The 24,681-nt window shown below is 48.6% G+C and overlaps 2 protein-coding genes across 3 annotated transcripts; both read right to left on the minus strand.

Moving 5' to 3' along the window:
* Window positions 1–1,638: 1,638 nt before the first annotated feature.
* Window positions 1,639–6,158, minus strand: LOC125508673 (glutaredoxin-like protein). Its single transcript, XM_048673442.2, has 5 exons — window positions 4,649–6,158; window positions 3,305–3,360; window positions 2,682–3,213; window positions 2,401–2,597; window positions 1,639–2,271 (listed from the first exon to the last, which is right to left on the minus strand). Exons 1-5 carry the CDS (start codon window positions 5,738–5,740, stop codon window positions 2,118–2,120), a joined length of 2,031 nt encoding a protein of 676 aa, XP_048529399.1. The 5' UTR covers window positions 5,741–6,158; the 3' UTR covers window positions 1,639–2,117.
* A 14,691-nt stretch (window positions 6,159–20,849) lies between these two features.
* LOC125508682 (basic transcription factor 3) lies at window positions 20,850–23,345 on the minus strand. Of its 2 annotated transcripts, none has more exons than XM_048673454.2 (6): window positions 23,059–23,345; window positions 22,170–22,237; window positions 21,759–21,907; window positions 21,622–21,678; window positions 21,358–21,396; window positions 20,850–21,227 (listed from the first exon to the last, which is right to left on the minus strand). In XM_048673454.2, the coding sequence occupies exons 2-6, from the start codon at window positions 22,235–22,237 to the stop codon at window positions 21,037–21,039; spliced, it is 504 nt and encodes a 167-aa protein (XP_048529411.1). In that variant the 5' UTR covers window positions 23,059–23,345; the 3' UTR covers window positions 20,850–21,036. The 2 variants fall into 2 exon arrangements, with proteins under 2 accessions (XP_048529411.1, XP_087375126.1); XM_087519000.1 differs by lacking the exon at window positions 23,059–23,345 and adding an exon at window positions 22,949–22,971.
* Between the last annotated feature and the right edge of the window lie 1,336 nt (window positions 23,346–24,681).

Genomic DNA, 24,681 nt, shown 5'->3' on the forward strand with positions numbered 1-24,681 from the left:
CAGTTCTTCTAGGGTTTCTTCTTACCAAATTTTTTGTTCGCTTGCAATTTCTAGGTTACAAATCATGTTAGTCTCATTGACTTTTGTATAAATTTAGAGCACCGGGTCAGTTCAAACTTTTTTTTGCAACATGTAAATTTAGTATGCATCTCTCATTTTACAAGTAAAATTGGCTAGTCCAGACTGACAAACTCCAATTTAATTCATACCATCTATTATTTTTTTCCTTGTTCATAGTACACTTCATCATTGTGTATGATATTTGGCGATTTGATAATGTATTTAACGTATTAGTTTTTGGCATTCAAAGTTGCTGGGAAGCTAAGGGGGAGGTTTTTCTTCTTCAAGAAAATTAACAACCTCCGAGATTCATGAACTATTGGTTTGAACAAGCTTTCTACGGATCGATCTAAAGGGAAAGAGGATTGCATACTACATTCCCAACCAGCATGGTGATGTAAGAAGAAATAACTTGATGTGGGGGGGGGGGGGGGGGGGGGGCTCATGTCATGTGCTTACTCCTAGAAAGTTTAAGCCAATGATAATCGAGAAGATCAATCAATATTTTATTGAAGAACAATTGTTCAATACAATTTTGTAATGAAGTTATGGTTAAACGCTTTCTTGAGATGAAAGATCATTGTCAGATAAAATAAAAGGTATTGTGCTAAAGCTCCTTTTATTTTGTAATAGTGGTATACTTCAATGTTATTATTTCTCTCTCTATTTGATAGGAATTTTTTTGTTGCATGTTGCAGGTTAGATTTTTGGAACAATCTGTCGATGTTCTCTTTTGCAAATTTCGACTAAGATATCGACATGCTGATGTAAGTCATTTTCTTCGTATTGTTAGTTTCCTTTCAGTTGCAATGAACTGGCTAATCTTGTGTAGTGATTGTGCTCAGGTTTTAGTTTATATGGATACTTGCCTTGTTAATTCAGGAATATGGCCATACATGTTTGCCCCCTCTCAAGTTTTTTCCTGGGTCCGCCCCTGAGCCCCGACGCCACCTGCACCGCGCCGTCGTCATGCTGCCGCGCCCGATGCGGAGCACGGCACCCAGGCGAGGCAGCCTCGGCCCGCGCCAAGGCTCCCGGTGCGAGGAGACGTGGAATCCCCGCCGTCGCCGGCGAGGCTTCGCTCGGCCACGCCCTTTGGCGGCCACGGGGGAGGGAGGAGGGGACCCCAGCGGCGGTGGTGGTAGGGTTTGCCTCCCCTGCCGCCCGCGGGAGTGCCAAAGGAGGGGGCGGCTCTTTTCATTTCGTGTTTTGGCCGGTAATCCTACAGAGTGATTCAGAGGTTTAGATGTGGAATGTATGGGAACAGTGTTCCAGAAAAAAACGAAAAACAAGCCAGCCCTAAGACATAGGAATGAGAAGGAACATGTAACGATCGGCACAGTTCGGGTGGAGTTCACTTCGATTGTAATTAGCTCCAGGAGCGTTTCTACTCCTGTATTCTTTAAAAAAAAATCCCGTGCAACGAGCGGCCGGACAAACAAAAAAGAGCAACTAGTATCCAGCAACAGCGAGAGCGACGTGTGCCAGCCACGGGGACGCGCGGGCGGGACGCAAATCAATACTGCACGAAAATTATAGCAGGATAGATCCGTGGTTAATAACTTAGATGCCACATCCTTAAACATTTAGATGTGATTTAGCCATTTCGATTTTATTATGTTTGAAATGCTTTATACTTTCACTAAACTTCGAAATAGATCTGGATCATTTTCCAAAAAAGAAAGAGACGCTCTAATACACAACGGTGAAGCTACTACAAAATGAGTACTTGCTGTATCTAACATCTTCGCTGCGAAAAAGCGATGTGATCAACATAGTGCATTGCCCTCCCCAAGAGGCCAAGACAACTTGTCCCTGCGGGCAGGAAACCACCCAAGAGGCTCACAGAATCGTACTATATATATGTACACCTTCAGACTTCCATCTTGCTAAGTACTCGTATAATCGCTAGTAATAAGCTCGACGCGTGGTTGATCTCTAATTCTCTTCCATCGACCATTTGCCAATATCCAAAGAGAAAAGCCCACGGCACTGCTACTGCTAGCTCCAGGTACCGTCGCCGTATGCGCAGAGTCGAGACAGAAACAGAATTGGGTTCAGGCGTTCAAGGACCAGTCGTAGTCCTGGTAGGCGATGCTGATGGGTCCGCCGTCGTTCAGGAGATGCGTCAGGAGCCCGGCTTTGGTCGGGTCCAGGTAGTTGAAGATCCATCTGAGGATGTCCCTGTCCTGCCCGAAATCGGCGCTGTACCTGCACAGCACGAAGCAATCGCCAGTCAGCACCAACTCTCCATGAACTTGAAACATGCATCAGCCCACCCACATGGGAATGGGTTGGGAACAAACAACAGAGTAGCAGCTAGCTGCAAGCTCTCAGTACCATTTGATGATCCTGGTGAGGTGGACGGTCCGGGTCTCGAGGTCGATCTCCACGCCGCCGTCGAGGAGGAACTCCCTGGCCGCGTGCCGGAGCTCCGGCTCCACGCCCTGCGTGGAGTAGAACCGCACGGTGGGGCTCGACCGCGTCGCGTTGCACAGCGCGAAGTGCACCAGCGGGTTCACCTTCGTCTCCGCCAGCTGCACAGCCATAGTAAAATAAAGATCCCAGCGCGAGCGGAGAGCATGCGTCGATCCCATTCCTACGGTGTTCCAGACATGTACCTCGAGCCTCTTATCGGAGGCGCCGAACGGCTTGACGATGGTGTAGGGCTGCCTGCGGTTGCCGCGGAGGATGCCGTTCTTGATGGTCGTGAGGGAGTAGGGGTACCCGCCGACGACGTACTGGAAGTCGGTGAAGAAGGAGCGGCGGTCGACGGCGCCCGCGCCCGCCGGCTGGCCGGTCCTGATGACGGCGTGGATGGCCATGGCGTTGTGCAGGTTGAGGAAGAAGGAGAGGCGCTCCCCGGCGGGCAGGGCGAAGACGTCCGCCCGCTGCAGGTCCCGCGCCAGGTTGGCGTACCTCCGGAACTCCTCGCTGGCGGCGACGCGGGCGTAGTCGACGCGGCGGCGGTCCTCGGAGGCGTAGGCCTCGAGTATGGCGACCATGATCTTGGTCATCCTCTGGCCGACGGCGGCGGCGGGCTTGGGCTCGCCGTCGTTGGTGGAGCCCCTGAAGTTGTAGTACCTGGGGACGGCCGGGTCGTGCTCCAGGAAGCGGTACAGGCTCTGGGCGCCATCCTCGAAGTCGTTCTCCCTGCACGCATATCCACTCAACGTTCATTCATTGATGAACAAAACTTTACTGGAATGAAAGTAAAATCCAGAGTGATGCATTGCACGCTGACCTGAAGACGTGGTGGATGAAGTGCTTCCTCGCGAGTTCTTTGCCGATCTCCACAGCCTATATACAAGTAACAAAAAGGGGTTATTATTGTCTTACTTAATTGATCGATCGAGGAGGAAATTAAGCTGGTTTATTGATTGATCGACCTCCACAGTCCTGTCATTTCAAGTCAAGTCAAATTCGCAACAGAAAACACGAAATAGACAAAGGCCAAGGGCAGGGAGCCAGGGACAGAGACGGCAACACTGGTTACAAGTCAAAGTAGGGGGGACGTGCCGATCATACGCATGCATGCACTAGACCATAGTATGATGGGTCGGTGCTTAAGCACCAAGAACGTAGTAGCAGTGGATCTATCACGCGCGGTCGTCCACCCCACTAATCCAATCACCCTAATTTTTCCAACCCGACCAAAATCTTATCACATCTTCCAGCACGCAGGGCCAATCAGGGACTCTGCTCACGAAGATAGCACCGAGAGAGAGAGAAGGGTGTCTGTGTGTCCTGTGATGGTCAGCGACGTGGTCGGCACAGAATCACACGACCAGTGCGGTCGAGCACGCACGACCTGTTCAATTACTATCCGGATCAACATGGTCAAACGAGTGCATACGTACTCACGCCGCGCCGGTCTCGATTGGGTGCCAGCGAACCGAGCCAGCCGGTGGTGGGGAGCGGCTGCTTGCCCCGTTCCGTTGTGCTCCGCTCACCCGTTGCGGCGCGGGAAACCGAAGGAGAGCAGGCGGGCCGGCCCGGCACGGCACGGCACGGCGCGCGTGATCCTATCCTATCCTGGACAGCGGTTGCTTCCGGGCACCTCGTTTTCACCGATACGTTCCTCGGTATGATCGCTGCCTTCAAATACGATGATTTAGACAGCATCGTATTTGAATTTCTAAAGTTCGGCATTTCAGCAGTGCATGACAGCCAAGCATTCGGTTTTACTGAATTAATTGAGCATGACTTAAATGTACTCAGTATTGACAATGCTAACTAGCATGGCTGGATTCTAAACAGAATTTAAGTAGTCAAGTAATTTGATCAGAAAACCCATGCTCCACATGACCAACTTGATTTTGCTTCATTTAAACTCCATGCATATTCACTGTCTAATATTTGTCCAATTTGCATAAATAACTCGAGGTGCAGCTTAATGCGCACCATCATCAAGTTAATTCTGTGAGAAAATGATACTACGATCTAAACTACTATTCACACCCAACACGTTTAATCCAAGACTACCACCATCACCATTCATGCAACGATAAACAACCATCAAGATTTAAAATAAAAAAGTCAAACGAAACAGAATCGAGGCAGGCAGTAATAATCTAGTGCAACTCACCTTGTTCCTGCTGCACTCCAAGTGGTTCACGATGCCGTCGACCATGTCGGCGCCGGAGAAGCAGTTCTTCACGAGCTTCACCCTCACGAACCGGTCCTGTATGGGCAGCCGGTGCCGGAGCACCCTCGCGATGCCCACCATGGCGTCCTCCCTCTCCTCCCCCTCCTCGCCGGCATCGGTGTCGAACCCGTACACGGGCACCCGCGGCGCCGCGTCGGGGCACCGCCTCCCGGCGACCTCGCGCACGCGCCGCTCGAACTCGCCGCTGTTGCGGAGGGAGTTGAGCACGACGAGCCCGCCCAGGAGCTTCTCGTTGAGGAAGATCTGGGGCACGCGCGCGGCGGCGCCGGCCCGGGACGCGAGGTCGGCCTCGCGCTCCGGGAACACGTCCAGGTTGATCTCCACGTAGGGCAGGCCCGACTGGCGGAAGAAGGCGCGCACGGCGGCGCAGTCGCGGCAGCCGGAGCGGGAGAAGAAGCTGACCCGGCCCTTGATGTGGCTGCCCGAGAAGGAGTGGCCGTAGCCGTCGTCCTCCTCCGCGTCGGCGGCGATGGCCTCCTTGAGGCGGACGGTGACCTTCACGTTGGGCAGGTGGATCTCCTGCACGCCGTAGCAGGCGTCCCCCGGCGCCGGGGCCGGCGCCTCCTTGAGCGACGAGATGCGGCGGTTGATGGCCGAGGACAGCACGTCGCGCCGGTCGCGGAAGAAGCGCCCGATGGACGCCACGTCCACCACGGCCGCGGCGGAGTTGGACCGCTCGACGACGTGCCTCTGCCCTTCCTCCACCTCCGCGCGCCCGTTCGGCGCCGGCGTGGAGACCACCCTCGTAAGCCCAGGCGGCGCCTCCGGCTGCGGGAGGTGCGACGGCGGGCGGAGCACCACGCCCTGCAGCATCTTGCGCGCGTAGTACACGTCCTCCTCCTCGCTCGCGTCCCCTGCCGCGGCGATCCCGGTCCGGGTCCGCGGAGCGTGCGCCGCCGGATGGTCGTCTCTACGTTCGACGCCGGCCGGATCCGGGGCGGCGGGGTGGACGTGGTGGTGGTGGCGGTGGGGCGCGAGCGGCATGGCCTGCACGAGGGTCTCCTCTCCCATGCCTCTCCCTCGGGGCCTGGGTTTTACGAGTGCCGAGTGCCGAGCGGAACGGAACGGGAGGGCAACGGTATTTTTCTTTCCTTTTTTCTTCCTCCGCTGCCGCTCCTGTAACGGGATTTGGGATTTCCTTCCGTTCGTTTTTGAGCGGCGAGGCGAACGAGGAGGAAGGAAGGGGGGGCGGGGGTTTAAGAACGAACGGCCGGGCCGTCTATGCGCCACGACCACGACGCGCGCCGATGGACCCGGTGCACGGTGCCGCCGGTGTCTGACGTGTGGGCCCGGGAGCGCCGTGGACCGCGGGAAGGTTTCGAAGGAGAAGAAGAGGTCAGGCCATGACGGAGCGGAGCCGTGGCCTGATTTGGGTTGGTTTCTTTCGTTTTCCGGGGTCGTGTAGATCGGCGAGGTCAATCTGGGGCCGCACGGCCACGGCACGAGCAGAGCTCCTCCGGCCGTCGTGCACGCTGGGATCGGCCCGGGTTTTTTCCGTTTTATCGCGACCGAGAGATCTCAGATGGCACCACCACCGCAACGCCACTCGAGTTGACCTTGTGTGGGGCAGACGGGTCAAGTGAGCTGTCTGTGGCTGTGGCTGTGGACCTGAAGCCACAATTCTTCTAGGACGACTAGTACTGCGACGACTGAACGCGTGACAGAGATCACACCAGAGGCAGAGGGCCTCGATCTGCACCGTCCGGCCGCTCTGGACCCACCCCCTGGCCGGCGAACAGCGTACCGCGGAAGGAGCCTGCCGAAGTGACGGATTTTCTTCCACTCGGCGAAGCATCGATGAAATCGCGGAAATCCAAATGGATCCCGGTCGTTTTCACGCGATGGACGAGCCGGCATACGCATCTGTATCGGGCTCATCGGAGACCCGGACGCGGCCAAATGCATCATGGGCAGCAGCGCGCGACCTCAAGGGAAGGGAGCATGAGCATCGTCCGTCGTCAGAGCTCGTCGTCTACTACGGTCGTCGGAGTATTTTATGTGCAGTGGATGTAAAGAGTATGGACATGCCACTACTACTAATCTGAACCAACGATCCTTCCAACACAAACTAATGAGCGGATAAACAAACGCGACCACGTCCAGTTACGTTTTTTTAGAACATAGACGCCAGGGACGTCCAGCTTTAAATTAATAAAGCCCACAACATAGGCAGCATATGACAACCGCATGATCAACACACGGCACCAAATATAAGACGAGCAGGTCTTGGAAACAGCAACCGGAGAAGGAATAAAGTATGTTACAAGGCACGTCCGGCCTAGCGAAACGAGCGCGCAGGCTCGGCTGAAACTACAATCAAAAGGGGCTGCCCATCCCTATGCGACAGCAGAAGGCGCGGACGACGGAGCGCGGGACTCGGCGTAAACTAAGCGAAGACGGCAAAGAGCTTGGCGATGAAAATCAGAGTCCTGTTGTCTGCCCAGCGGTGCCCATTGCTGCAAGCAAACGATGCATTTGAAGATAACGTCAGCGGGATGCGAGGGAAATACGTCCTCAATAGTAAACTTGTTACGAATATGCCAGATAGCCCATAACATGGCCGCCGCACACGTCCACATGACCCGACGAGCCGGACCATAAACCAATGACAAAGAAGACACTAGCGCGGCTCGGGAGCGGGGATCCCAATCCACCCCCGCGGCCTCACGGACCGCGCTCCAAGCAAAGCGCGCCAAAGAGCACCGGAAAAAAGCGTGGTCAGCATCTTCCGGAACCCCACACAAAGCACAAGGGCCGGAGGCGGGGCCGTTGCGCTTAGCAAGGTTGGTAGAGGTAGGAAGGTGATCTTGGCATAGTTGCCAGAGGAAGACCTTGATCTTAAGAGGGATTTTAGCCTTCCAAAGCCCCATGGCAGCCGAAGGGACCTGGCCGCGGGTAAGCTCTCTGTATAAGGAATTGATAGAGAATTTGCCAGAGCCCGAAAGTCTCCAAGAGACCGTGTCCGCGGAGTCCGACAGGCGAACATCCGCGATCAAATCCCGAAGGCGGTCCCACTCCGCCATTTCCGTCCCTGATAATTCTCTTCTGAAGTTGATGTAGGGTGGGGAGGAGCTAAGAGCCGAAGCAACTAGTTGGTTGGGCTCGACTGCAATGGAGTAGAGTTGGCGAAACTCCGACCATAGGGGTTGGTGTTGGAAATATGCCCTAGAGGCAATAATAAATTAGTTATTATTATATTTCCTTGTTCATGATAATCGTTTATTATACATGCTATAATTGTATTGATAGGAAACTCAGATACATGTGTGGATACATAGACAACACCATGTCCCTAGTAAGCCTCTAGTTGACTAGCTCGTTGATCAATAGATGGTTACGGTTTCCTGACCATGGACATTGGATGTCGTTGATAACGGGATCACATCATTAGGAGAATGATGTGATGGACAAGACCCAATCCTAAGCCTAGCATAAAGATCGTGTAGTTGTATGCTATAGCTTTTCTAATGTCAAGTATCATTTCCTTAGACCATGAGATTGTGCAACTCCCGGACACCGTAGGAGTGCTTTGGGTGTACCAAACGTCACAACGTAACTGGGTGACTATAAAGGTGCATTACAGGTATCTCCGAAAGTGTCTGTTGGGTTGGCACGAATCGAGACTGGGATTTGTCACTCCGTGTAAACGGAGAGGTATCTCTGGGCCCACTCGGTAGGACATCATCATAATGTGCACAATGTGATCAAGGAGTTGATCACGGGATGATGTGTTACGGAACAAGTAAAGAGACTTGCCGGTAACGAGATTGAACAAGGTATAGGGATACCGACGATCGAATCTCGGGCAAGTACAATACCGCTAGACAAAGGGAATTGTATACGGGATTGATTAAGTCCTTGACATCGTGGTTCATCTGATGAGATCATCATGGAACATGTGGGAGCCAACATGGGTATCCAGATCCCGCTGTTGGTTATTGATCGGAGAACGTCTCGGTCATGTCTGCATGTCTCCCGAACCCGTAGGGTCTACACACTTAAGGTTCGATGACGCTAGGGTTATAAAGGAAGCTTGTATGTGGTTACCGAATGTTGTTCGGAGTCCCGGATGAGATCCCGGACGTCACGAGGAGTTCCGGAATGGTCCGGAGGTAAAGATTTATATATAGGAAGTCCTGTTTCGGCCATCGAGACAAGTTTCGGGGTCATCGGTATTGTACCGGGACCACCGGAAGGGTCCCGGGGGCCCACCGGGTGGGGCCACCTACCCCGGGGGCCACATGGGCTGTAGGGGGTGCGCCTTGGCCTACATGGGCCAAGGGCACCAGCTCCAAGAGGCCCATGCGCCTGGGGAAACCCTAAAGGAAGAGTCCCAGCAGGGGAAGGCACCTCCTAGGTGCCTTGGGGGGGAGGACTCCTCCCCTGGCCGCCGCCCCCTTGGAGATTGGATCTCCTAGGGGCTGGCGCACCCCCCCCCTTGGGATCCCTATATATAGTGGGGTAGGAGGGCCTCTCAAACACACATTTTGCCTTTGGTGCAGTCCCTCCCTCTCTCCAAGTTCTTCTCCTCTTCTGCGGTGCTTGGCGAAGCCCTGCAGGATTGCCACGCTCCTCCATCACCACCACACCGTTGTGCTGCTGCTGGATGGAGTCTTCCTCAACCTCTCCCTCTCTCCTTGCTGGATCAAGGCATGGGAGACGTCACCGGGCTGTACGTGTGTTGAACGCGGAGGTGCTGTCCGTTCGGCACTAGGATCATCGGTGATTTGAATCACGACGAGTACGACTCCATCAACCCCGTTCACTTGAACGCTTCCGCTTAGCGATCTACAAGGGTATGTAGATGCACTCTCCTTCCCCTCGTTGCTGGTCTCTCCATAGATAGATCTTGGTGACACGTAGGAAAAATTTTGAATTTCTGCTACGTTCCCCAACAGTGGCATCATGAGCTAGGTCTATTGCGTAGATTCTATGCACGAGTAGAACACAAAGTAGTTGTGGGCGTTGATTTTGTTCAATATGCTTGCCGTTACTAGTCTTATCTTGATTCGGCGGCATCGTGGGATGAAGCGGCCCGGACCGACCTTACACGTACTCTTACGTGAGACTGGTTCCACCGACTGACATGCACTAGTTGCATAAGGTGGCTAGCGGGTGTCTGTCTCTCCCACTTTAGTCGGATCGGATTCGATGAACGGGGTCCTTATGAAGGGTAAATAGCAATTGGCATATCACGTTGTGGTCTTTGCGTAGGTAAGAAACATTCTTGCTAGAAACCCATAGCAGCCACATAAAACATGCAAACAACAATTAGAGGACGTCTAACTTGTTTTTGCAGGGTATGCTATGTGATGTGATATGGCCAAAAGGATGTGATGAATGATATATGTGATGTATGAGATTGATCATGTTCTTGTAATAGGAATCACGACTTGCATGTCGATGAGTATGACAACCGGCAGGCGTCATAGGAGTTGTCTTTATTTATTTATGACCTGCGTGTCAACATAAACGTCATGTAATTACTTTACTTTATTGCTAACTGTTAGCTGTAGTAGTAGAAGTAATAGATGACGTGACAGCTTTAAGAAGACACAATGATCGAGATCATGATGATGGAGATCATGGTGTCATGCCGGTGACGATGATGATCATGGAGCCCCGAAGATGGAGATCAAAAGGAGCAATATGATATTGGCCATATCATGTCACTATTTGATTGCATGTGATGTTTATCATGTTTATACATCTTATTTGCTTAGAACGACGGTAGTAAATAAGATGATCCCTCATTAAAATTTCAAGAAGTGTTCTCCCCTAACTGTGCGCCGTTGCTACAGTTCGTCGTTTCTAAGCACGCCGTGATGATCGGGTGTGATGGATCCTTACGTTCACATACAACGGGTGTAAGACAGTTTTACACATGCAAAACACTTAGGGTTAACTTGACGAGCCTAGCATGTACAGACATGGCCTCGGAACACAGAAGACCGAAAGGTCGAGCATGAGTCGTATAGAAGATACGATCAACATGAAGATGTTCACCGACGTTGACTAGTCCGTCTCACGTGATGATCGGACACGGCCTAGTTGACTCGGATCATGTAATCACTTAGATGACTAGAGGGATGTCTATCTGAGTGGGAGTTCATGAGATGAATTTAATTATCCTGAACATAGTCAAAAGGTCTTTGCAAATTATGTTGTAGCTCGCGCTTTAGTTCTACTGTTTAGATATGTTCCTAGAGAAAAATTAGTTGAAAGTTGATAGTAGCAATTATGCGGACTAGGTCCGTAAACCGAGGATAGTCCTCATTTGCTTCAGTAGAAGGCTTATGTCCTTAATGCACAGCTCAGTGTGCTGAACCTCGAACGTCGTCTGTGGATGTCTGACATACACGTTTTCATAACTACGTGATAGTTCAGTTAAACGGATTAGAGTTGAGGCACCGAAGACGGTTTTTGAAACGTCGCAAAACATATGAGATGTTTTGAGGGCTGAAATTGGGATTTCAGGCTTGTGCCCACGTCAAGAGGTATAAGACCTCCGACGATTTTCTTAGCCTGCAAACTAAGGGAGAAAAGCTCAATTGTTGAACTTGTGCTCAGATTGTCTGAGTACAACAATCGCTTGAATCGAGTGGGAGTTGATCTTCCAGATGAAATAGTGATGGTTCTCCGAAGTCATTACCACCAAGCTGCTAGAGCTTCGTGATGAACTATGATATATCAGGGACATATATGATGATCCTTGAGATATTCGCGATGTTTGACACCGTGAAAGTAGAAATCAAGAAGGAGCATCAATTGTTGATGGTTGGTGAAACCACTAGTTTCAAGAAGGGTAAGGGCAAGAAGGGATACTTCATGAAATGGCAATTCAGCTGCTGCTCTAGTGAAGAAACCCAAGGTTGAACCCAAACCTGAGACTAAGTGCTTCTGTAATAAGAGGAACAGCCACTGGAGCAGAATTACCCTAGATACTTGGTAGATGAGAAGGCTGGCAAAGTCGATAGAAGTATATTGGATATACATTGTGTTGATGTGTACTTTACTAGTACTCCTAGTAGCACCAGGGTATTAGATACCGGTTCGGTTGCTAAGTGTTAGTAACTCGAAATAAAAGCTACGGAATAAACGGAGACTAGCTAAAGGTGAGCTGACGATATGTGTTGGAAGTGTTTCCAATATTGATATGATCAAGCATCGCACGCTCCCTCTACCATCGAGATTGGCGTTTGCGTTGAGCATAGACATGGTTGGATTATGCCTATCGCAATACGGTTATTCATTTAAGGAGAATAATGGTTACTCTATTTATTTGAATAATACCTTCAATGGTCTTACGCCTAAAATGAATGGTTTATTGAATCTCGATCGTAGTGATACACATGTTCATGCCAAAAGATAGTAATGATAGTACCACCTACTTGTGGCACTGCCACTTAAGTCATATCGGTATAAAACGCATGAAGAAGCTCCATGTTGATGGATCTTTGGGCTCACTCATTTTTGAAAAGTTTGAGACATGCGAACCATGTCTATTGGTGTATATGCATGAAGAAACTCCATGCAAATGGACCGTTTGAACTCACTTGATTTTGAATCACTTGAGACATGCAAATCATACCACATGGGCAAGATGACTGAAAGCCTCGGTTTCAGTAAAATGGAACTAGAAAGAAAATTGTTGGAAGTAATACATTTTGATGTGTGCAGTCCAATGAGTGCTGAGGCATGTAGTGGATATCGTTATGTTCTTTCTTCACAGATGATTTGAGTAAATGTTGAGTATATTTACTTGATGAATCATGAGTCTGAATTATTGAAAGGTTCAAGTAATTTCAGGGTGAAGTTGAAAGATCATCGTGACAAGAGGATAAAATGTCTATGATATGATCATAGAGACGAATATCTGAATTACGAGTTTGGCACAGAATTAAGACATTGTGGAAATTGTTTCACAACTGATACAGCCTGGAACACCATAGTGTGATGGTGTGTCCGAACATCATAACTGCACCCTATTGGATATGATGCATACCATGATGTCTCTTATCAAATTACCACAATAATTTATGGGTTAGGCATTAGAGACAACCACATTCACTTTAAATAGGGCACCACGTAATTCCGATGATATGACACCGTATGAACTATGGTTTAGAGAAACCTAAGCTGTCATTTCTTAAAAGTTTGGGGCTGCGACGCTTCTGTGAAAAAGTTTTAGGCTGATAAGCTCGAACCCAAAGCGGATAAATGCATCTTCATAGGACACCCAAAACAGTTGGGTATACCTCCTATCTCAGATCCGAAAGCAATAAGGGATTGCTTCTAGAATCGGGTCCTTTCTCGAGGAAAAGTTTCTCTCGAAAGAATTGAGTGGGAGGATGGTGGAGACTTGATGAGGTTATTGAACCGTCACTTCAACTAGTGTATAGCAGGGCACAAAGAGTTGTTCCTGTGGCACCTACACCAATTGAAGTGGAAGCTTATGATATTGATCATGAGACTTCGGATCAAGTCACTCCCAAACCTCGTGGGATGACAAGGATGCGTACTACTTCAGAGTGGTACGTAATCCTGTCTTGGAAGTCATGTTGCTGGACAACAGTGAACCTATGAGCTATGGAGAAGCGACGGTGGGCCTGGATTCCGATAAATGGCTTGAGGCCATATAATCCGAGAGAGGATCCATGTATGAAAACAAAGTGTAGACTTTGGAAGAACTACTTGATGGTCGTAAGGCTGTTGAGTGTAGATGGATTTTAAAAGGAAGACGGACAATGATGGTAAATGTCACCATTAAGAAAGCTCGACTTGTCGTTAAGATGTTTTCTGACAAGTTCAAGGAGTTGACTACGGTGAGATTTTCTCACTCGTAGCGATGCTAAGAGTCTGTTGGAATTATATTAGCGATTACTGCATTATTTATGAAATCTTGCAGAAAGGATGTCAAAAAACATTGTTTCCTCGATGTTTTTCTTGAGGAAAGGTTGTATGTGATACAACCGGAAGGTTTTGTCAATCCTGAAAGATGCTAATAAGTATGCAAAGCTCCAGCTATCCTTCTGAGGACTGGAGTAAGCATCTCGGAGTTGGAATGTACGCTTTGATGAGATGATCAAAGATTTTGGGTGTATACAAAGTTTATGAGAAACTTGTATCTCCAAAGAAGTGAGTGGGAGCACTATAGAATTTCTGATGAGTATATGTTGTCGACATATTGTTGATCAGAAATGACGTAGAATTTCTAGAAAGCATGTAGGGTTATTTGGAAAGTGTTTTTCAATGGAAAACCTGGATTAAGCTACTTGAACATTGAGCATCAAGATCTATAAGGATAGATCAAAATGCTTAATGGTACTTTCAAATGAGCATATACCTTGACATGATCTTGAAGATGTTCAAGATGGATCAGTCAAAGAAGGAGTTCTTGCCTGAGTTGTAAGGTATGAAGTTAAGACTTAAAGCTCGACCACGGCAAGAATAGAGAGAAAAGACGAAGGTCTTCCCCTATGCTTAAGACGTAGGCTCTACAGTATGCTATGCTGTGTACCGCACCTGAAGTGTGCCTTGCCATGAGTCAGTCAAGGGGTACAAGAGTGATCCAAGAATGGATCACAATACAGCGGTCAAAGTTATCCTTAGTAACTAGTGGACTAAGGAATTTTCTCGATTATGGAGGTGATAAAGAGTTCGACATAAAGAGTTATGTCGATGCAAGCTTAAACACCTATCCGGATAGCTCTGAGTAGAGATGTCGGATACGTATAATGGAGCAACAATTTAGAATAGCTCCAAGTAGAACAGTTATTTGGAATAGCTCCAAATAGAACATGGTAGCTACATCTAGGAGATGACATAGAGATTTGTAAAGCACCCACGGATCTAAAAGGTTCAGACCCGTTGACTAAAACCTCTCTCACAAGCAACATGATCAAACCTAAAACTCATTGAGTGTTAATCACATAGTGATGTGAACTAGACTACTGACTCTAGTAAACTCTTGGGTGTTAGTCACATGGCGATGTGACCTGTGAGTGTTAATCACATGGCGATGTGAACTAGCTTATTGACTCTAGTGCAAGTGGGAGACTGTTGGAAATATGCCCTAGAGGCAATAATAAATTAGTTATTATTATATTTCCTTGTTCATGATAATCGTTTATTATCCATGCTATAATTGTATTGATAGGAAACTCAGATACATGTGTGGATACATAGACAACACCATGTCCCTAGTAAGCCTCTAGTTGACTAGCTCGTTGATCAATAGATGGTTACGGTTTCCTGACCATGGACATTGGATGTCGTTGATAACGGGATCACATCATTAGGAGAATGATGTGATGGACAAGACCCAATCCTAAGCCTAGCATAAAGATCGTGTAGTTCGTATGCTATAGCTTTTCGAATGTCAAGTATCATTTCCTTAGACCATGAGATTGTGCAACTCCCGGATACCGTAGGAGTGCTTTGGGTGTACCAAACGTCACAACGTAACTGGGTGACTATAAAGGTGCATTACAGGTATCTCCGAAAGTGTCTGTTGGGTTGGCACGAATCGAGACTGGGATTTGTCACTCCGTGTAAACGGAGAGGTATCTCTGGGCCCACTCGGTAGGACATCATCATAATGTGCACAATGTGATCAAGGAGTTGATCACGGGATGATGTGTTACGGAACGAGTAAAGAGACTTGCCGGTAACGAGATTGAACAAGGTATAGGGATACCGACGATCGAATCTCGGGCAAGTACAATACCGCTAGACAAAGGGAATTGTATACGGGATTGATTAAGTCCTTGACATCGTGGTTCATCCGATGAGATCATCGTGGAACATGTGGGAGCCAACATGGGTATCTAGATCCCGCTGTTGGTTATTGACCGGAGAACGTCTCGGTCATGTCTGCATGTCTCCCGAACCCGTAGGGTCTACACACTTAAGGTTCGATGACGCTAGGGTTATAAAGGAAGCTTGTATGTGGTTATCGAATGTTGTTCGGAGTCCCGGATGAGATCCCGGACGTCACGAGGAGTTCCGGAATGGTCCGGAGGTAAAGATTTATATATAGGAAGTCCTGTTTCGGCCATCGGGACAAGTTTCGGGGTCATCGGTATTGTACGGGGACCACCGAAAGGGTCCCGGGGGCCCACCGGGTGGGGCCACCTACCCCGGGGGCCACATGGGCTGTAGGGGGTGCGCCTTGGCCTACATGGGCCAAGGGCACCAGCTCCAAGAGGCCCATGCGCCTGGGGAAACCCTAAAGGAAGAGTCCCAGCAGGGGAAGGCACCTCCTAGGTGCCTTGGGGGGGAGGACTCCTCCCCTGGCCGCCGCCCCCTTGGAGATTGGATCTCCTAGGGGCTGGCGCACCCCCCTTGGGATCCCTATATATAGTGGGGTAGGAGGGCCTCTCAAACACACCTTTTGCCTTTGGTGCAGCCCCTCCCTCTCTCCAAGTTCTTCTCCTCTTCTGCGGTGCTTGGCGAAGCCCTGCAGGATTGCCACGCTCCTCCATCACCACCACGCCATTGTGCTGCTGCTGGATGGAGTCTTCCTCAACCTCTCCCTCTCTCCTTGCTGGATCAAGGCATGGGAGACGTCACCGGGCTGTACGTGTGTTGAACGCGGAGGTGCTGTCCGTTCGGCACTAGGATCATCGGTGATTTGAATCACGACGAGTACGACTCCATCAACCCCGTTCACTTGAACGCTTCCGCTTAGCGATCTACAAGGGTATGTAGATGCATTCTCCTTCCCCTCGTTGCTGGTCTCTCCATAGATAGATCTTGGTGACACGTAGGAAAATTTTTGAATTTCTGCTACGTTCCCCAACAGTTGGTGGCCAATCCAAAGGTCTAGCCAAAACCGCGTGGAGCGCCCGTTGTTAACCCTAAACTTCGCGCCCCTGGCGAAGAAGGGTTTTAGGGCTTGAATGGAGTTCCAGAAGGGGGACCCACGAGAGGCCGCCTCGAAGAAATTCCCGTTCGGGAAGTATTTCGCACGGAAGAGGCCAGTCTCACCCTGAGACATCTTCCAGATCCATTTGCACATGAGTGCAATATTCATCGGCTTGGAGTTGATGATCCCAAGGCCCCCCTAGGCTTTAGGTCTACAAACGGCCTGCCATTTGACCATATGGTATTTCCGTTTGGGTCCCGCTCCTTCCCAAAAGAAACGGGACCGCGGGGTATCCAACTTAGTGTGTACCCCATCCGCCAGCAAGAACAAACCCATGGCGAACATAGGTAAGGATGAGAGGCCGGAGTTGGTTAAGATTAGTCTAGCCCCTGAAGACATAAATCTACCTCTCCACGGACACACCCTGCCTGCTACCTTGGAGGTGAGAGGTTCCCAATCGGCGATCGAACATTTCTTCGCCGCGATCGGGAGGCCGAGGTAAGTGAACGGAAACTGGCCAAGTTTGCAGTTAAGCAAGTTAGCTACCCGCTGACTTTCGGTCGTGTCCATTCCTATGGACACCACTTCACACTTGTGGAAGTTGATTTTAAGCCCCGACATGAGTTTAAAACACAACAGAATGGCCTTGACCGATGCGATGCTGTATGTGTCGGGCTCGAAAAGGAGGAGTGTGTCATCCGCGTATTGCAGGTGTGACACTCCCTCTGGGATCAGGTTGTCCACCACTTCCCTGATGTGGCCAGCCAAATGAGCTCTGTCGAGCATGGCGCCTAAGACGTCCGCTACAAAGTTAAACAGCAATGGCGAGGCTGTATCCCCCTGACGCAGTCCACGCTTGATGCGGAAGAAGTTTCCTACTTCTCCGTCATCCAGTTACGTTGCCATTTGGTTCCATGTTAAATGCATGCTGCTGAAAGCTGACTCTTTCAAGAGTGTATCTACCATCGATGAAGATACTTGTGCAAAAATGAAATGCGACCAGGTAGCCTCGTGAATTATCCATTCGGGAAACTCCTCGAGGCAACAAAAAAAATGTCTTTCCATACGGAGTCAACGGCAACACGCATGCTCCCCTCCTGGGCCTGATGACACGGACCGGTGTCCAAAGCCAGCTTCATCGTCGAACCATCCTCGCTTGTAAGCGAAGAGTTGTTGAAGCTTAGAAGCGAATTCAAGACCATTTCAATTGCTACCAAGACTGAGGAAAGTTGGCACGCTCCTGGGTCCTGACCAGTCTCACGGTCACGGGCATACGTTGCATGCGTGCGCGCAAGAACGGTTCAATTCAATTTGGACGTGTCTTCGACATCAACACGCCAATAGGTGAAACCACCTCTTTATAATATGGACTTGTGCCGCTGCTGGTTCACAGTATCTTTACCTGAGGTTTTCAGGTTCATGATGAATGACCTCAACTTGTAAGATAAAAATATCACGGTGATTGTGATCATGAGGTTTCCCCACCTTTTTTTCCCTCTTTGTGTGGTCCATTTCCACGTACTTGAATCATGTCTTCAAAGACATGTATATGTAAACAGCTGTCCTATGCAATAGAAGTGTAGTATCTTACCCATGACTCGTAAAGTGTCAATTAGCACATAATAAGGGTGGGATATTGCTCTTATAGCATGTACAGCCTTCACCGCCCTGTACGTCCGTGCGCGTTTCTGGGCATCCATAGACAGGACGGCCCTTCACTTGGGCTGTTGCACATGCACACACCTCAAATGCATCATCAAATACATACAATTCATGCACATCGATCATATGATACGCATCATTCAAATTGAACAGTTCAAAACAAAATACGACAAAGCAAAACAAATCATAGTTCAACAATCCAAACATGCCAAAATGAAATCAATGTTCGAACTTGACGGATCACTCGCTGGCTGGCCGGATCACTCACCGGACGCCATCCATGCCGCCTGCTCCGTGGCCATCCTTGCCTCCTGCCCTACCTGCATCCTTGTGGCATCCTTCGCTGCTGCCATAGCCGCCCTTGCTGCCTCGTACTCCCTCCGTTCCAAATTACTTGACCTATATTTATCTACACACGGATGTATCTAGACACTAAACAATTATAGATACATCCGTATTTAGACAAATTCAAGTCAACTAATTTGGAACGGAGGGAGTAGTCCCTATGGTCGTTGATCTCCTTCATTCCCACAAGCCACTTCTTTGCATGCTCATCGAAGAGGCCTTCATCTGCCAACATTATCTTTACATCTCCGTGTCCCGTGCGATTTGCAACCTCTCATTCTCAAGCTCAATCTCTTCAAATGTCTTGGTCTTCTCGAGCTCCCATTTGATCGCCGCCTCTTTCTTCTCCTTGCAGCATGCTCCGCTGCTTTCTTTGGCTTCTTTTTCTTCTTGCTCGGATTGGGATTTGATGTTGTCCCAACTTCAAATGAAGAGCAAGTTGGATCCCCCAACTTGTAGTGCATTTGGGTCGGATCTTGATTATCATTGATCATGTTCGACGTGATAAACTCCAAAATGATCATGGTTTCCAAGCATGGATCATGTCCGAAATGAACTAGCGGCCTATACAAAACATTGAACATGGCATATGTAAAGTTGATTGGACAGGAGCAACAAGAACATACCGAGTCTTGTTGTATCATTTCGTCGAACAGGTCGTGGGCAGTTGGGCACCGCGGGTGCATGTGCTTCTCCGCGCCAGAACGAGCTGCGGCGACTGATAGACGTCCATCGGTGGCATATGCATGGGCAAAAGCTCTCCATATGCCCCAACCGGCCGTCAGATCCTCCTCTGTCCCAACCTGGTCTGACAGTGCGATCCTTGTCGACGGCTGGATGGACGGGGTGCGGGGTTCCGGGCGCGGCGGGGCGTAGGGGGATAGCTGCTCGTCAATGTCCGCATTCGCTCCCTGCGACGCCACCGCTTTCCCCTCTCGCTACCACCATCACCGATCTCTCTGGTTGATGTTCTCCGCTTGCACGACGAAGCTGAGGACAAGACGTCGATAGACGAGGCGGACCCAGCCTCGGTCGCGGCTGTCATGGACGGGCTGGACGACATCTAGGGAGGCAGATCAGGATCGACGGCGAGGATGGGGAGCAAGGGTGGCGGATGGCGAGGGCTCGGACGCGGGAAAGGGTGGATGGAGGCGGGAAGAGGGGAAAGGGTTTGGTGGATTTGGTACAATTTATGGTGGGGTGGGCCTGTCGGGTTCGACGTGGCGGACGCGTCCGGGCATCCCCAAATTCACCCTACAATTAGGTTGGATATGAGGGATGCCGATCAGCCCAGGCGTTTGAGGCTCATTTGAGGCGCCCGTCTGGGTCGGGTTTTTTACCGGTTGGTGAATGGGCCGTCCGTCCGGGTGTTTGAAGGGGGGTTTAGGGTGCCCATCTATAGATGCTCTTACCTCTTTGGTTTTCATATTTTTGAAACAAATATGAATGCAAATAAGGATGTTACCGGATGCGGATGAGGATCAGATGTTACTCGAATGTACATATCGGATGTTTAGTCAGATTCAAAACGGATTACATCACATATTAGTTATAATCAAAATGCAACAAATAATAAGTTAATAATAGACAGGTTTATGAACAAACACTACTATAATGCGTATTAATTCCTAAGTTTTACCTTACAAAAAGTAACTTTTGACAATTTATTAGGCTTTTATGTTGGATAATTGGCATGTTGGGGTTAGAACTCCTTAATTAGTTCATGGAACTTTATTCAAATACAGATATATCCACTTCCATATTAATATTTAAGTCACAATCTCGTGTCATATTTGTATTTGTAAAACAAACACAGGTATCTTGTATTTCCATTTCGGTCAGTTTCAGATGCAGATGTTTCAGATATAAATAGACATTCCATGAAAAAAAAAAGATAAAAATAGACATTTTCTCAAATACGAATATCAGATACTCCCTCTGTAAACTAATATAAGAACGTTTAGATCACTACTTTAGTATTATAAACACTCTTATATTAGTTTACGGAGGGAGTATTTTGGATTATCCCCTGCCATGTTCCACCCCTACATATCACTCGTGTATCACATTCATGGAACCAAATAGTCTAACCATTGGTACCAGCATCAATCCGATTTTACAGTGCTGATAAGCTCAGATTACCTCTAGTGATCAAATCACAGATCCATGGACAAAACAATAGCACAGTTATGATGGAGGTACATAGGGTTGGGAGTGAAACATTTTAAAGACACGATTTGAGAATGAGGGCAACCAAAAGAGGCATGTATTTTGATGCAAAATTCCACCAACATATCAGACGAAACTCGCGTACATGACAAAACCGGTCCACTGGCACAAATAAGGTAGGTCAGAATTCTTGAAAGGGGAGGTGGTCTCTAATGGCGCCGCTTAACTTATAACCCTTCACAACAGTAAACATGCATCAAAATCACGACTCTGCCTTTTTCTCTTCAGCGGCCTCTTCAAATGTCTCTCCAGGGACAAGCTCAGGAACATCATCATCGTCGTCAGCCTGAGCAGCACCTGCACTGGCACCAGCCTCGATGCCAGCAGCACCACCAGGGACCTGCTTTTGGAATTGCTCTGCAAGCCTCCGCAGGTTGTCCAAGTTGTCAGGACCTGAACACAAGGAACGGTTAAAAAAGGTAAAGGGACACCACTCACTAGTTTTGTACTATTCGTGAAATATTACTTCACTGTAAACTTTGAACTAGATATGTATTTATGAACACTGGATATAGAGACATACCAAGTTGATTGATAATTGATGGCAGCAGATCTTGCAGTTCTGTCAAGATTAGGAAAAGTTAGAATAAAAATACTGTCAGTCTGTCACACAAGCATCAGAAAAGAAACTATACTTTACAGAGAGCATTCAACTATTACAGTGGACAACAGACATGTGTACAACATACAAAATAGCTGCCAATTTGCAGGTGGGTACAAGAACATGAATGAAGTAAAATGACCGAGGGCAAACGACATCAAAGACATGTTAATGGAAGAAGCATACTCTTTGTCTGTGGAGTTCCACTGACCACCCATGTATTAGCACCAATCGAAGCTTGCACTGCAAGGAAACCAAGAAACATATGTAAGGAAGTGGAAAACTAATCCTGTAGAACTGAGTTTATTGTCAAGGGGTACCACCTTTAGGATTGAGAAACTGAATAACCACATCATCCTTAAAGATGTTGACCTCTTCGATACCAGGGATGGTGTTCACTCCTACTCTTTTCAGCGTACTCTGGAGCCTTTTGTCATCTGTAGTTGTGGTCTTGTGTACAGCCTTCTTCTTCCTACACCGACACAGGGACCATATTTAACATGACGATAGGGTTTCAAATTCACTAGCATCTCACTGGCACAGATATCATATGCATACAAAACATATTAATCAATCTTACATGACACAATAATAATAATAACGTGGGTAGCACTATTTCCACATACATACCAAAATGCATATGTTTAAGCAGAACAAACTTATATGCCAACATACAGCAAAATAGTTAAAATGCATCATATCATCTTGGATGCATCTATGAAAAGAAGAAGCACCTGCGCATGCTACCCTTCCCTCCGGTGCGCACGGCACCTGCCATCTTCTTGAGCTTTTCAACATTCATCTGCATGAGAGACAAATAAGATCACTACATGTTTCTTTCAGTTATGCAAGAGACAGGCTAACCTAACGAGTAACACCAAAGACAAGATGCATTCACAAACAACAACAGAGTAGAGGTCCGCGTAAGAACAGAAAACATGCAGCTCGGTAACTAACATGACTGGATCCAACTGCACATAGACAGGGAATAACCTTGACCACATCAGGTTCAAACAAGTAACTAATGCTTCCTAACTAATCACCCATACAAATACAGCTGACATGGCAAAACCAGACCAATGTTAGTCGCTTCTGGCTCATGTCTGCTGAGCCACTAATCAAAGATACTACTACTAATTAAATGGCTTGACACTACAACCGACTGTGATGGAACAAATTGCCCACAGCTCTGATATCTGTCATGATAACGATATAAAAGCTAGTAATAATCATCGAATGTAAACCTATCCACCCATTTCTGTGCTTAAGACTCCATAAAAAAAATACTAATAAAGCTCTGCGCACGACGAGACCGGGACCAAGCAAAGCCCACCTCTCATATGACACCGCAAATACCTTCCGTAAATGAAATCACTACCAAGTAGCATACGTGCTACACGGAACACAGCGCAAGCGCCGCTTCCAGATTCGATCGCAGGCCCATCAACGAAACCAGTCCAACCGCTCGAGCCGCATCGCGCGAGCCGAATCTCGCCAAGGCGCGTGAACCTACCTAAGTCAGCAAAAAGTACAGATCCAATCGCTCCTGGAGCAAACAGAACCGCGTTGATGCTTGATGCTAAGAAATTGTATTGCCGCTAGTGGTAGCCGGGAGCCGCTCACCTTGGCTGGGGGGGGGAGCGGAAGCCGCGGCGTGGGCGCCGGCGGCGGCGCGAGGAGGGGAGGAGAGGAGGAGAGGATAGGAGCGGGAGAGAGACCAGGAGTGGGGGAACGGATAGGGGTCGGGACGGGAGGATGGGTTGCTCGGTGCGAGCCCTCTTTTAGTTTTAGGGTTTTAACCCCAGAAGAATCCTGGCCGTGCGATCCTCGATGCACGGCTGCGGTGCTTGTAGCGGAGGGTTTGCGCTCGGTGTTCGGGTCATCTGGTGCGTGCGTGTGTTGCGGCTCCGCTGTGCATGTGTTCGGGTGGGCAGTGTGGCCAGTTGAGAAATACTCTCTCTTACTCCCTTCGTTCCATCATAAAAAAACCACGACAAGTAATTTGGAATGAAGGGAGTATTTGCTAGTATTCTATTCGATCCAAAATAAGCGTAACAATTTCAAATTATAAGATTAATTCAAAACTATGACGTTTATTATGAATCGGAGGTAGTACTTTTTTCGGAGTAAAATGAGTTTTATTTCATGAAAACAGGATTATGGTCAACTAATAATACTAGTTTAGATTCCTAAAAAAATACCAGCTTAGAAATACAGTATAATATCAGAACGTTACGATTAGCTAGACAATAAGCAACCCTGTTTTTATAGACGATCAATTTTTTAAGGAATAAAGTCGCGGCCTATTGAATCATACTTGGGCAGCTGACATTGGGCCCAATCTCATGGCCACCATGCTTCATCAATTCATGGACATGTGGCGATGAGTGGACGAGGCCCACATTCGAAGTGATAGACGTGACTCGATTCGGTGGGCGTGGGAGAAGTGCTGTGGAAAAATTCATTTACGCGGCCAAATTCTCACGGCTCGAGGTCATGCCAACGGCGGCATTCACTTGGAAGTCGATAGCCCATCTGCGGCGCCATTTCTTTGCATGGTTGGCTATTAAGAACAGATGTTGGACCTCTGACAGGCTAGCACAGAGAGGCTTCCTCATTAGAGCATGTGCCCACTGTGTGACCAGCACGATGAGACCATGATCCATATCATGATTGGATGCGTATTTGCAAGGAAGATTTGGGGGAGGGCCTGCATGGTGATGGGCAGCCGGGCAGAGCGCCCATATCGGATGAGACGTTACCCGAGTGGTGCATCAGGCAAGAGAAAACCGAAAAGCACCTGAAGATGGTAAGGGCGATTTGCATCCTTGTCCCGTGGGAACTTTGGATGCATCACAATGTCATGGTCTTCAACGGAGCGACGCCATCTACACAACAGGTGTTGCAGCGCACCAGCGGCGAGGCCCGAGCATGGAAGCAGGCAGGACTTCTACGAGGGTAAGTTGAGGAGTTCTTCACTGGTCTGGCACCGTGGGATAGTAGTGAGTAGTCGACCATAGTTAGCTAGATCAGTGGAGTGGTCTTTGTGCCACATGTAAATGACCTTGTAACATCAAACGTGGAGGGAGTCTTCCCTTTCCTTTTTTGCGGGAAAACTTCCAATCTATTCATCTTCAATCATGGCAGTACAACGAACACCAGAAATAAAAATTACATCCAGATCTGTAGACCACTTAGCGACGACTACAAGCACTGAAGCGAGCCGAAGATGCGCCGCCATCATTG

This window comes from Triticum urartu, chromosome 1A (assembly GCF_056163025.1).
Source record: "Triticum urartu cultivar PI428250 chromosome 1A, HENAU_Tu73, whole genome shotgun sequence".
Classification (NCBI taxonomy): Eukaryota; Viridiplantae; Streptophyta; class Magnoliopsida; order Poales; family Poaceae; genus Triticum; species Triticum urartu.

Excerpts from the sequence above, each read along its gene's own strand:
- LOC125508673 (XM_048673442.2), bottom strand. The coding sequence starts at position 5,740 with ATGGGAGAGGAGACCCTCGTGCAGGCCATGCCGCTCGCGCCCCACCGC. Across the intron at positions 2,598-2,681 it reads CCTCCGATAAGAGGCTCGAG|CTGGCGGAGACGAAGGTGAA; the intron begins GTACATGTCTGG and ends ATGGCTGTGCAG. Across the intron at positions 2,272-2,400 it reads CTCACCAGGATCATCAAATG|GTACAGCGCCGATTTCGGGC; the intron begins GTACTGAGAGCT and ends CGTGCTGTGCAG.
- LOC125508682 (XM_048673454.2), bottom strand. The coding sequence starts at position 22,237 with ATGAATGTTGAAAAGCTCAAGAAGATGGCAGGTGCCGTGCGCACCGGA. Across the intron at positions 21,908-22,169 it reads GGGAAGGGTAGCATGCGCAG|GAAGAAGAAGGCTGTACACA; the intron begins GTGCTTCTTCTT and ends GTGTCGGTGTAG. Across the intron at positions 21,397-21,621 it reads TGGAACTCCACAGACAAAGA|AACTGCAAGATCTGCTGCCA; the intron begins GTATGCTTCTTC and ends TAATCTTGACAG.